This window comes from Plasmodium falciparum (genome assembly GCF_000002765.6).
Source record: "Plasmodium falciparum 3D7 genome assembly, chromosome: 11".
Lineage (NCBI taxonomy): Eukaryota > Apicomplexa > Aconoidasida > Haemosporida > Plasmodiidae > Plasmodium > Plasmodium falciparum.
In genome coordinates, this window is record NC_037282.1 from 42,571 (window position 1) to 57,880 (window position 15,310).

The window sequence follows — 15,310 nt, forward strand, 5'->3', positions numbered from 1 at the left end:
AGTGTATATATATATATAATTTGATAATAATTTATGGTAAGTTTATTATATTGAAATATACTGTATTCTTTAAATATATATATATTAATATTGTAATATCATAATATTATTTAACGATATCTACAAATTATTGTAGTTATATAATATAAATATGATATAAATAACATAATATTATAATAAAATAATAAATGAACTTATCATATTATTAAAAAGAATCATTTATGAAATATTTATTATTCTTTACATAATATTCATAATAATATTTTTCTCGTACTATTGTTTCATATTATTATTAATTATATAATTTATAAAATTATTGAACATATATTATTATAAAATACGTATCATCCATTTATATATATCTAAATTATATCTTTAATATTATCTTTATATTTTATAATTATTATTTTACTTAATTTTTGTGACAATGGAGAAAATAGAACCATGTTTTTTTATCTATCTCTATTATCTATAATATGTATCCATATATAGATTAATACAATATAGAACTGAAGATTCATCATATTTCTAAAAACATTATGTTATCAAGTATCCAAATATAATAATATAATAAACTCGGAAAGAATAAATAATTCATAAAGGTGACAAATATGTATATACTTAATTATTCTGTTATTAAAAAAATACATATAAATGTATCTATCCATTTTATACTTATCTAATAAAATTATATATATCACATTATATAGATATATTTTTATTTTCATAAATAGTATAAGAATTATATATATACTTATGAAACATATAATAATATAATAAGTTAATATATTAACATTTATTATATATTATTATTATTAATTTTTATAATATATATACATAATAATAAAATAATTAAAAATAAAAATGACATACATATTTTTGGTTTTTCCTCATTGATATAAATATTGTAGTTATAATTATATAAATGGAAAGTATTATATATATATATATATATATATTTATTTACTGCTTTATAATAGTTATAGAACTATATATAATTATAATGTAATATATTATTATGTTAATATTCAATAATATATATATATAATTATTCCATACTATCTATAAATAAAATTGAAATTACGATGTGTTAACAAAATTATTCATTTACAAAATGTAAGTATGTGTTGTTTACTTTATATAATATTACAGAAAGTTCTTTTCTCATATGAACCAATATATTTTCTTTCTGTCATTATTTATAATATATTGTTTACATTATATATTTATATATATTTTTATTTATATTTTTTTAAATTATACATACTATTATTATTATAGAAAATAGCTACCATTTTAGAAACAATACGCAAACGATTATATATATATATAATATTAGTAATTGAACATAATAGAAAAATATATTTTTGTTTATCGTATTTATGATATTATTTAAATTCCTATATTTCTTTTCAATATATATATAATAATAATAATTAATATAATTTTTTTTATTTAAATATATATAGCTATGTTCTTACAACTAGTAATCCTACAATTATTATATCAATAAATTATAAAATAGTATATCTAGCATTTTAATATTTAATGTAATACATATATTATCAAAATGTTGTAATAATTTCTATATTATGAATAGTATATATTTGTATAACGCACAACACTACATAAAACTATACAATAGTATTTTATTATATTAATATTTTCCTTTTACTTTACTTTAATTTCTTTTTAATAATAAATATAAATATATTTTTATTTAATAGAATATTATTTTAAAAATATATATATTTATATATTTATTTATTTATATTTACATAATTTTAGATACAATAGAGAGAAAGGTATAACATACAAAAAATTTTAGAACAAAAGAAAAAAAAAAGAACATAAATACTTTGTTAAAATATATTTGGTTTAATTATTATTATTAAAAAATATATATTGTTTTTTTTACGTTTAATAACAAATATTATGATATGCAATGATTTTTATATGACAGCAATATAGTTAACATACATGTTGCAATATCAATTTCACTAATAGGTTTTTCCAAATTGTAAATTATATGTGGTATACACGTTCAACAGCCATTAATTTACACATATGTATATATTTTACAACAAAAAAATAGAAGTTCTTACTAAATCGTAACGTATTTTTGAAAAATATTAAAAAAACCTTTTTAATTGTAATTTATCGTATGATATAAAATTAAATTTTATTAAAAATTAAAATTCAAAATTATAAAAAATGTAATATATTTTGATATATTATATTTTTAATTTTTTTTTTTTTTTTTAAGGTTTTAAATAAAAAGGCAAATATGGTTCCATTATAAAAAAAAAAAAAAATTATATATTTATATAATGGGAAAATAATTGTATATTATGTTATTAAATGTATTATAATAATGTTTTATGTTAAACATATTTGATGTATTTATAACACAAAATAAAATATTTTATGTGATTTTTTTAGTTATAGTTTTTATCATAAAATAATATACGTATCACAATAAAAAATGAAAATCCATTATACTAATATATTATTGTTTCCTCTAAAATTAAATATATTGGTAACATTATGTGATAAATAAATAAAATATTCATAAATATAATTATTATATCTATATGACTTATATATATAGTTTAAATATACATATTAATTACAAATATATAAAATCATAAACTACAAATAAACATTACATATATATGTCACCATTTTTTATAGGTAAATACCCACAAAAAACCATCCATCACACCACGTCATATACAAACTACCAGATCTTTATGTGAATGTGAATTATATGCACCTGCCAACTATGATAGTGATCCTGAAATGAAAAGGGTCATGCAACAATTTCATGATCGTACGTCACAAAGATTTCATGAATATGACGACCGTATGAAAACTACCCGCCAAAAATGTAAAGATAAATGTGATAAGGAAATACAAAAAATTATTTTAAAAGATAAATTAGAAAAACAAATGGCACAACAGTTTTCTACGTTACACACGGATATACAAAGTGACGCCATTCCCACTTGTGTATGCGAAAAATCCTTAGCGGACAAAGTGGAAAAGGGTTGTTTGAGATGTGCACAAAATTTGGGAGGGGTTGCACCCGGTTGGGGTCTGCTCAGTGGTTTTGGCTATGTGACATGGTCACAATATATTTCCGGAATTGCTGCAAAAGCTGCTGCAGATGCAGGTCTTAAGGCAGGTGTAAAAGTAGGTTTGGTTAACGCTGTCAAAATAGTAACAAATACATTAGGTAGTGCAGGTAAGGTACCTACAATGGATTGGGAAAAACTTATTATTTTTGGTAACTTTTCTGATGGAGTAACACTTCATGCTATATTTAAAAACTTAAATAATGTGATGAATGGCCATTTAGATTTTGGAAAGTATTCTGAATTTTCTACGGTGGTACAAAAATTTGCTGAAAAATTTAAGCCAATTACTGCAAAATATTCTACAGAAATAGCAGAAGTTACAAATGCTGTTGCGGATGCTAAAGCAGGTGTATTGACAAAAGCAGGCAATGCAACTAGTAGTTTATCTACTGGAATAACTGCTTCCATTATTGCAATTGTAGTAATCGTTTTAATTATGGTAATTATTTATTTAATTTTACGTTATCGACGAAAAAAAAAAATGAAGAAAAAACTCCATTACATCAAATTATTAGAAGAATAGATATAATTATATTATGGTGTTTTTGATAGATATTTTTGTGTATATATTACATTTAGTGTAATATAAAATATTTTTTATTATTAGTTTTAATAATTATATTTTTCTTATATTTATTACATTTATATATATAATTTATTTTGTTCCCATCCTATTTATTTATTACTTATTGTATTTATTATTTATTAATTATTATTCTTGTTTTTAAAAACCTTTTTACTTTAATAAATAATGTATTTGTTAAATTATTTTAAATACTATATATAATTATATAATTTTTTTAGAATATAACATGACATATATTTATTAAATTCTTTATATCTGTTGTTATATAAAGGAGTACATAATAACACAAATATAAAATATATAATATTATGATATATAATTGTTCGTGAATATCCATCAAGAATTTCAAAATTGAATTTTAGTAGAATCAGTGTATCTATTCATATATGAAATTCATCCATCGGATATTTATTAAACATAATGTTAAAAAATATTTTTTTCTAAAATAAAGAAAAATATATATACGTATAAGGTTCATGATAATATAACAGTATTTTAATATTTTATATTTTCGTTGTTTTTTTTTCTTCTTGTTTATTCATTTTGTTCTAGTTATCAATTTTGCTTTTTTTTTTCCTAATCATACGTACTATGAACATTAATATAGGAAATAACTTCATTTTGAAAATTATTAAGAATTTTTTTTTTAACGTTTCTAATTACGTATAAATTAAAAATAAATGATTCCTTGTTTTTTCGTAATATGTATAACATCGTGTTATTTGTTTAATGTATAATAATATATTTATCAAAATATATAGTAATTAATTATTTTGTTACATGTAATATTAAAATTAATGTATGATAAATTGTAAAATAGTATAACTACTATTTTAAGAATTATATATATATATAATACACGTTATGAATATAATATATTTGAATAACATAATACAATAAAATGTATTATGTAATAGTATGTATAATTTCTTTTTTCGTTAATTGCTTTTTTTTAATAATAATAAATATTAATATTTTTTGCGATAATTATATAATTTAATACTTCAATGATAAAAGAACGTTTTAAATTATTTGTAATATTTTTATAAAAATAATAATATTAAACTTATTAATAATATAGATAAATTAGAGGGAATTTTATAACATACAACAAATTTTAGAACAAAACAAAATAACATATTATATCGAAATTGATTTATTAATATGTATATATATATATATATATATATATATATATCATTATTTTAGAAAGATTTTATATCATTTATTATGACAAACAATGTTTGTTGTTAATTTTTTTTTATAAATTCAATATAACGAACATATATATTAGAATAACTATATCATATATATTTCATATGTATGTTTTAAAATGTTATTATATATATATGTTATATACAATTTCCAAAACTATGGTTTTACACATTTGTAAATAATTTACAACACAAAAATACGCTGTATTATTACTATATAGTAACGTGTTATTAAAAAATATGAAAAAAATAAAAAAAATTACCATTATAATTTATTGTTACATAAAATTAAATTTCATTAAAAATTAAAAAAAAAAATTATAAAAAATGTAAAATGTTTTGATAATTTTTTTTAATATTAATTGTTTTACATTTTTTTTTTTTTTTTTTTTTTGTAATAAATAAAAGTGCGTATATGGTTCCACTATAAAAAAAATATATATTTTTATAATGGCAGTCAATCAATTATATTAAATAAATTATAATAATATTTTAGGTTAAGCATATTTAATTTATTTACAAAATAAAATAAGGTACTATATATCAATTATTTTTTTTATAATTTTAATCATAATTATTATAAATATAACAATAGAAAGAAATGAAAATCCATTATATTAATATATTATTGTTTGCGCTTCCATTAAATATATTGGTAACATTATGTGATAAATGAGTAATATATTCATAGATATAATTATAATATATATATTTATTATGATACCATATATATATATATATATATATATATATATAATTATTAAATCTTTATATCCATGTAACTTATATATGTAGCCAAAATATACATATTTATTAAAAATATATAAAATAATAAACAATTAATTATAATATATACCTATATCTATTATTTTATAATAGGTAAATAATCAAAGGAATCATAACAACAGCACATATCATACATCAAATACAAAAACAATAAAATCACATAGATCATTATGCGAATGTGAATTGTACGCACAATCTAATTATGAAAACGACCAAGAAATGAAAGATGTGATAAAAGAATTTAATGATCGTACCGCACAACGTTTTGAAGAATACAATGAACGTATGCAAGTTAAAAAAGACCAATGTAAAGAACAATGTGACAAAGAAATTCAACAAATTATTTTAAAAGACAAAATCGAAAAGGAATTAACAGAAAGGTTTTCAGCATTGGAAACAAAGATAGACACCAATGACATACTCACATGTATTTGCGAAAAATCAGTAACAGATAAATTTGAAAAAACTTGTTTAAAATGTTCAGGGATATTCGCTACGGCGGTACCTGAATTGGGATTAATAGGTGGAACTGTAGTATATGCTGCAGCAGTAAAGGCTGCTACGAAAGCTGGTATGGAAGCGGCTCTTGTGGGTTTAGAGAGTGTTAATGGTCTTCGTGGATTACTTGGGGAAAAAATTAAAGATTTGGTTACTACAACAAATTTCCAATGTCCAAATGCTTTAATGGGTTTAGTTCAAAATGTGAAAGATACACAATGTGTAGGGGCTGCTGCTCAATCTCAAGTTTTTTGTAAAGGCCTACTACCTGAAAGCACTTCTAGAATAATACAAAAAGCGGCAGCCGCTGGAAGGGAAGGAGCCGAAGCTTATAATACAACGTTTTCTGATTCTACAACAATAACAGCATTCTTAACTGATCCTATTGTAATTTCAGCTATAGTAGTCATTTCTATAGTTGTTATACTTTTAATTATTTATTTGATATTACGTTATCGAAGGAAAATCAAAATGAACAAAAAATTACAATACATAAAACTATTAAAAGAATAGATATGTTTTATTATGTTGATGATAACAGGTAGTTTAATGAATGAATTATTTTGCGCTTATTATAGGACGAATAATATAATTAATAAATATTTTTATTATTATTATGTTTTATATATGTTCATTGTTTGTTTTTATTTTGTTATTTATTTAATTATAAATTTATTTATTTTGTTTCTTTATTTATTACTTTATTTTTTAATAAAAGAAAATAAGTTATAATTTCTTTTATTAAAATATATCTCTTATATATATATAAGATAATTTTTAAGAACAATGTAATATATATTTATAATATTCTTCGTACGAAATGTTATACAATTGAATATTTAATAAAATAAACATATTATTATCTTATTCTTGTATGGATTAATTGTGTAAATTGCAATTTTAATTATATAATTCAAATTAACATAAATATAATTTAAATTGTTCACATTAATACTTATTATTTATATCATATTATATTTATAATATATTTATAAATATGTTCCATTTAAATATAATGTATAGTATGCAGTATTATATATATTAATTATTATTTCATTCTTAATTTTACTAAAAAAAAAAAAAATGTTATATTTATTTATAGAACACGATTGTTAACACATATATAATATAAATAACTCTATATAATAATTAATTTATTCTAACCAGCAAAAAATATATTTGAACATAGATATTTTGTTATATCAATACATATATTATACAATAATATGTGTATATCAGAATCAAAAAATTTTTATTCTAAAATGATAAAACACAAAATATATATACATATAAATATATTATATACAAGTTACAACTGCATTGTCGTAGCAATATTTATATATGATTTCTTTTATCCTATTATAATATATATAATTAACATTATTAGAAATATAAAATAATTTATAAATACTAATATCATATAAATTAATAAAAAAATAATAATATATAGTTTTTTTTGTTCTATCTATATATTAATGCTTTATTGTTTTATATTTTAAATTATATAATAGGAAGAATTACTGTGTACTAAAATATTAAAAAGTATATATTTATGTAAACTATATTTATGATTTAATAGCACTTATATTATAAATTGTACAAATATTATATTTGGTTCTTCATTATATACATATATATATATATATAATTTTTCGATAGTATCTATCACCAATTGCCGAATTAAAAATTCAATTTTAATAGTATCAATATATTTATTAGCTTATAAATTGGATGGATGCATCGATCATTTATTGCACATAAATCTACATAATGAACGTTTCTAAAGTAACATAAATATATTATTTAACATAATTGATCTTATTAATATAAAATTTTTATATTTTCTATATTTGTTCTAGTCTTTTTTTTTAAATCAAACTTATAATTATTCCATATACAAAAAATTTTCAAAAATATTATTAATTTACTTTTTTTATAATTAGTAATTACATATAACATAAAAATACAATATTTCTTCTATTCATTAATTACTTTATATATGCATATATAACACGCTCCTACTTCTTACATATATATATATAAATCACTTCAAAATAGAAATTACACAGCAAAAAAAAAAAAAATAATTGTTATACTAATAAAATAAATTTTATTAATATTTTTATTTGTTTATTTTTTGTTTTGGGGTCATTCTCTCTTAGATTATTATTCATTTCATTTACTTATTTTATGTCGGTTTGTTCATTTTTTATGTATTTTATGTATTTTTTTTCTATAGTTTGTATTTATTATGTTCGTCATATTTCTTCTATTTGTAATAAAGTATTGAACAAAATAGCAGAAATGAAATAAATAAATACCTATATATTAATATATAATATGATAGGCTTTATATATAATATTGTTTGTCAAAAATATTAATCTTTATTTTTATGAATATATCTTATATAAATATGATTGTTCATTTTTAATAATATATTTGTTATAATAATAATATAATACATTTTATATCTTGGTTATTATATATTCCATTACATAACAACTCATATAACAAATTTATTGAATATGTGTTATAATATATACTTAAACAATTAGATATAATTTTACATATGTGTTGAGTATTTAATCTATATTAAAAAATACATTATTTATTAAAGAATAAATGTCTTAAAAAAAAATTTAATAATGAATAATTAATTAATACAATAAATAATAAACAAATATCCTCGTAACAAAATATATTATATATGAAATCGTAATAGTTATAAAAATATGATTCTTAATAATAATGAAAAAAAACATTGTATATTCAACTAAATGTAATGCATACACAAGACACTCTTTCACGATTAACATACGCCCTATATCTATTCTTTTAATAATTTTATATATTTGAGTTTTTTGTTCATTTGTTTTTTTCTTCGATAACGTAAAATTAAATAAATAATTAAAAGTATAACAGCTATACAAATTAGTACTATAGCAGAAATTACGATAGGGTTAGAAAAAAATGCAGGTGATGAAAATGCAGTATTCCATGTATTGACCTCTGCAGCTTTAGCAGTGTTAATACCTTCCATTGTAGCATTATGTACTTTAGGAGCTATTACACTAAGATCAAACAATTTGGGTGAACATGGAGCTGGTTGAGGACTTGCTTTACATATTGTTAATTTTGCAGCCATTATAGACTTATTAAGTGCATTCGTACATGCATATGTTTCTGGAGTAACTAGAGCTTCAAGTTTATTGTTAAGTAATATTTCTAGAGCAGTTATTTCTTTTAATTCATGAAGAACTTTAGCAATACCCTCTTTTACCGCGACGTCAATAGCAATAGAATTTACAAATCCATAAAAACCAATGCTACCTAGAATACCCCATCCTGGTACAACCGTACCTAATATACCTCCACAATTTAAACATGTTTTTTCAACTTTATCTGATAAAGATTTATCACAAATACAAGTAGGTATATCCTCAATAGTTATATGAGTGTGTAATGCTCCGAACTTTACTGTTAATTCTTTTTCGATTTTATCTTTTAATATAATTTTTTGTACTTCTTTATCACATTGTTCTTTACATTTTTGGCGTTTAACATTCATACGCTTTTCGTATTCTTCAAAACGATGTGAGGTTTGTCGATCGAAATTATCCTTCACAGATTTCATATCCTCATCATAATCATAAATTGACGTTTGTACGTCACATTCGCTTAACACTCGTGATGTAGTAATTGGTATTTGTGGTGTAATGTATATTTTTTTTTTAATATGTGCCTATAAAGAATGTAATATATACATGTATGTTATAATTAGTTATTTATGATTATATATATTTTTAATCTATATGTATATGGTATATTTATATAAATAATAAAACTTTACATCTATATATATATAATGATATATTTTTTATTCATACATATGATGATAACATCAATATATTTAATTGAAGGGAAAATAATAATATTTTAGTGTAGTGCAGTTTCATATTTATTTTTATACTTATATTATTTTATGATTAAAATTATTACTAATTAATATATAAAAATGCATTGTGTTTTATTAAAAGAATTAAATATGTTTAATCTAAAATATTATTATAGATATATAATATAATACACAATTATTTTCTCATTATAAAAATATATTTTTTTACTGCAACCATATTTTTCCCTTTTATTCAAAAAAGAAAATTAAAAAATAATAAATAGGAAGAAAAAAAAATAATATAATATAACCTTTTACATTTTTTATAATTTTGCATTTTAATTTGTAATCAAATCTAATGTTATATCATACGATAAATTGGAATATCATTTTTTTTTGTTCTTAAATATTTATATAAGTAAAACTATAGTTACAAACAACTTGTTTTTTCTTTGTGTTGTAAATTATATACCAATGTGTAAAGAAATAATTGCTAAAGGTGTACAATACGTATATAAGAACTTATTAGGATATATATATTAAATATATATTCCAACATAAAATTGTTATCGTTTCAATTATATAAAACAATTTACAATAAACATTGTATATTATAATATATGATATGAAAAAAACTTTTAATAAATAGTAAAGAATAATTTAATTTTTTTATTTTTTTTATTTTTTTTTTTTTGTTCTTAAATTTATTGTATCTTATACGTTTCTCTCTAATTTATCTAGGTTATTACTAACATTATTCTTATTATTATGAATTTATATAAAAACGTTTCGAAGTTTTTTAAAAAAAATTTTTTTTATTAAAATACTAAATCATATAATTATGAAAAAAAAATATTTATATTTATTATTATTAGAAAAAAAAACAAAAATACCAATTAATGAAATGGGAAATTATAAATATTATTATTTATTATATTGTATAGTTTTTTTTGTGTTTTATGTTATACAAATATACTATATTCCTAATATGTATTATTATTATTATATATAACTTAGAATAGTAGTTATAGTATTTTATATTTTATAATATATTAATTGTATTATTTCATGTTCTAAAAAAATAATTAATTACTATATATTTTAATAAATATATTATTATACATTATACAAGTAACACGACATTATATATACTATGAAAAAACAAGGCATCACTTATTTCTATTTTATACGTAATTAGAAAATTAAAAAAAAAAAATTCTTAATATTTCTATAAATGTAATTATTTCTTATAATGATTATTATACTATGTATCAGTACAAAAAATAAAATAAAATAAAAAATAAAAAACAAAATTAATAATAACTAAAACAAAATGAAAAAGCAAAAACGAAAAAAAAATTAAAGAAAATATAAAATATTAAAATATTGTTATAATATCAGGAATCTTATGGTACGAATATATTTTTGTTTATTTTAGAAAAAAATATTTTTTAGCATTATGTGCAATAAATAAACGATCGATCCATTTCATAAGTTAATAGATACATGGATACTATTAAAATTTAATTTCGAAATTGTTTATGGATACACATGAATAATTATATATTATAATATATTTTATATTTGTTTTATTATATATTCCTTTATATAACATATGATATAAAGAATTTAATAAATATATGTTACATTAAGTTTTTATATAATATATTAAAATGATATATATGTATATATTCTCATAAAATAACATAATTTACATTCATATAAATTTAGTTTAAATATCTAATCTTTGTGAATTTTTCATTCTTTCGGTAAATATATTCTTATGTTCATTAAGTAAATCATTTTTTAATTTATCATAATATTTTATAAATGAACAAATAAATTTTTTCATTTCATTAATTGATGCTCCATATTTAACTAAATTATAAAAATTAAGAGTATTTTCAATATCTGTACATGATAGTGTTTCTCCAATATCATGCATTGGTTTATACAATGTACGGTATTTATTTCCTGCACATACAGATCTATCCTTATCCAAAAAATGATGATAACGTTGATATTTATATTTATGAAAATAATCATCTATATAAAACGATAATTCTTTTGACATATCATCAAATTCTTCTTTAGATATACCCAAAACGCAATTCCATATTGCATAGAAATCTTCATTATATTGACGTTCTTCTAAATTATCTAATACAGTACGTAATTCGGATAGCATTAATTGTTTTAATAAATCATTATAATTTATATTTTTACATTTTTTTTCGGTTGTAACAATATCATATTTTACATAATCTTCTTTATTAGAACCTTCTGAGTCAAAAGTAATACCATTATTATTTTCATCTACAGAAGTTTTTAATTGAACCTTTTCGTTGCCACTTCTTAATTCTTAATTTTTCACACTTTTTAATTCAGATAAATTTCTTCTATATATATGATAAATTCCCGCATCCGCTTTTTCAACTTTGTTACATATTATTATACTCTGAAGATAAAATAATTAATATAAAAAGGTCAATATAAGTTATATATATATAAATTGATATTATAAAGAAAATTCACATACATTAACTGATATTTATTATTACTACTAATATTATTGCAGTAACTAATAATAAATTTTAAAACATTTGCCTATCGGAACAAATTTTCCTTGTATTTTTAATGTGGTTTTCTTTAGAATAATATTCTATACAATGATATTTCATCTTAATCGTATTATTACTATAATTATATAATATTTTTAAAAACTAATGTTATACATTTTGAAAATATATTAAAATTGTATAATATGGAAATTGTTTTTTATAAATACATCCTATACTTCTCTTTTACAGTTTTACATGTGTTTCACAAATATATATATATAATAAATTATTTTATATGATAAGTATTATTATATATTTATTATTTCTATATATTATGTTAATGTAAATATATTATTATAAATATAAGTATATGTTTTTATGAAAGTTAAAAATATAATGATAAATATTTTTATTTTGTAAATTCTATAATACACTTAATAATATTAACATAATAAATAACATTTATTTTAAACTTCATGATTTTTATATAATATTTTAATTAAATAAAAAAAAATATATTTCTTAAATTTTATTTAATATATAATGAAATAATTATAATAATAATCTCAATTTCAATATAATATTTATACATATTATTTAATTTTACCAAATTATTGATATAATTTTAAATCAAAATAATTTAACACACAATTTTAATACTGTTATTATAGATAAATAGATCATTTAAATCTACCTCCATAAAATATATACCTTATATAATTATAATCAAATTTATTACGAATAGATCAATTTATAAATATCTATTTGAAAACATATACAAATATATATTATAAAAAATATATTATTATTTAATAAATATAAAATATAATTAAATAATAACTCAAGAACTACATTTTAGAAATTATAACTGTATTATATTCTCTTTTATATTCAATGTGATTTAATTTTTCTACACTCAGTTGTATAGTAGATATATAATTAAATACTAAAATATATAATTCACATATATAACATTGTGTAAAATGTGAAATAATTATATCAGAAAACGTAATTTTTTTTTATATAAAATAAAAGAAAAATATTAATTATTTTTATACATATTTTGTGTTTTATTTATAGTGTATTAAAATATTATGTTTTGCTTTATATTATATCTATTTTATTTATAAATTTGAACAACACAATTCAGTAATATAAAGAAATATATATATTTAGGTAAATATTACACATATTATATATATTACAATACGAATAATATTAACAGGATTTTAATAAAATTTGAAAAAATTATTTTATAATAATATACAGTTAACACAAATTTTATAAAATTATATTATTATTTGATATATCTCAAAAAAAAAAAAAAAAATTAAAATAAAATTTATTTATATTAAATTTTATAGAACACAAATTTTTTTTTTAGAAATATTATTATATGTAAAAAAAATATTTGATATAAATTTAATGTTACTAATAATATAGATATATATTTTTAAAATATCCCTTTTTCTTTATAGTTTACGCAAACACATATATATATATTATTACCTCTATTAATATAACAGTACACATATTAAAAATGATATCTTATAATTTAAAATTAATTATATTTTCAATCATATTAGTAACATTATCCTTAATTTATAATGTAAGAAATACGAAAGAGTCAAAATATATATAAGGGTACATATATATGTATGCAATATAAAACTACCTTTTGTTATCATACATTTTAATATATTTATTCATCGTTTCAATATTTATTTATAATATATAGACTAATATAATTTAATTTTTTAATTACGTATATATTTTTGTTTTCTTCATTTTTAGAATGATTATGAACGATTATATAAAAACATGAAGTACAAAAACTTCGTATTAGTGCCAATAAATTTTAGATCATTAGCAGAAGTATAATTTGAACGTACAACAAATCATATATATAGAAATGATAAATTAAGAGAATATACAAGTACGAATGAAAAAAAATACCACAAAAATAATTATCTAAAGGATGACGCAAAAACGGAACAAAACATAACAGACGTTACAGAAAAGGAAATCACTGAAAGAACAAAATCAAAGAAATATAGAAAAGGAACATATGATGCAGAAAAAAAAGAAAAATCAAATATTTCTTCGCGTTTCCTTAGATATTTAGAAATGCAAAGAAAACTTTACAATAATTTTTATGTAAAAACAGAAATAGATTTTGAGAATTTTTCAAATAAATCTAATAATAAATCTTGTGAATGTATAAATAAAAATAAATCATACCATATATTAACTTCGTCAAATAAAGTGCATGATAAATATTTAGATAATTTAAAAGAACGTTGTGTTGGAGGTGTAGGAATATGTACCTTTTTATCTGAAGCTACAGTATATTCTGGTGTTGTTGCCGGTGCTGCTATTCTCGAAAAGGTTTCTAACACTCCTGTTGGTTTATGGCTTCCTACTGAAACATATAAAGTTTCTTTTCTTACTTCAAATTTTTTACCTTATGGTATTGCAATTGCTGTGTTTATTGCAGTAATTATTATTGTGATATTTTTATATGTATACTTACGCAACAGACGAAAACATTCATGGAAATATGAATGCAAGAAACATTTATGTAGATAAGTTATTTTATAGAATATGAATAATTTTACTTTTCAATGAT

General features: G+C 18.5%; 3 protein-coding genes and 2 pseudogenes across 3 annotated transcripts, besides 2 other annotated features; 3 read left to right on the top strand and 2 right to left on the bottom strand.

Moving 5' to 3' along the window:
- Nucleotides 1-2,485: 2,485 nt before the first annotated feature.
- Nucleotides 2,486-3,663, top strand: PF3D7_1100300 (rifin; the record flags this gene model as incomplete). Its single annotated transcript, XM_001347657.1, has 2 exons — nt 2,486-2,539; nt 2,695-3,663. 2 exons carry the CDS (start codon nt 2,486-2,488, stop codon nt 3,661-3,663), a joined length of 1,023 nt encoding a protein of 340 aa, XP_001347693.1.
- A 1,878-nt stretch (nt 3,664-5,541) lies between these two features.
- PF3D7_1100400 (rifin) lies at nt 5,542-6,737 on the top strand (the record flags this gene model as incomplete). The annotated part of the gene is made up of 2 exons (XM_001347658.1): nt 5,542-5,595; nt 5,820-6,737. 2 exons carry the CDS (start codon nt 5,542-5,544, stop codon nt 6,735-6,737), a joined length of 972 nt encoding a protein of 323 aa, XP_001347694.1.
- A 2,315-nt stretch (nt 6,738-9,052) lies between these two features.
- PF3D7_1100500 (rifin) lies at nt 9,053-10,181 on the bottom strand (the record flags this gene model as incomplete). The annotated part of the gene is made up of 2 exons (XM_001347659.1): nt 9,053-9,967; nt 10,113-10,181. 2 exons carry the CDS (start codon nt 10,179-10,181, stop codon nt 9,053-9,055), a joined length of 984 nt encoding a protein of 327 aa, XP_001347695.1.
- Nucleotides 10,182-11,852: 1,671 nt separating this feature from the next.
- Nucleotides 11,853-12,801, bottom strand: PF3D7_1100600 (annotated as a pseudogene).
- Nucleotides 11,853-12,801: a sequence feature (Plasmodium exported protein (PHISTa), unknown function, pseudogene).
- Nucleotides 12,802-14,221: 1,420 nt separating this feature from the next.
- Nucleotides 14,222-15,270, top strand: PF3D7_1100700 (annotated as a pseudogene).
- Nucleotides 14,222-15,270: a sequence feature (stevor, pseudogene).
- Nucleotides 15,271-15,310: the final 40 nt, after the last annotated feature.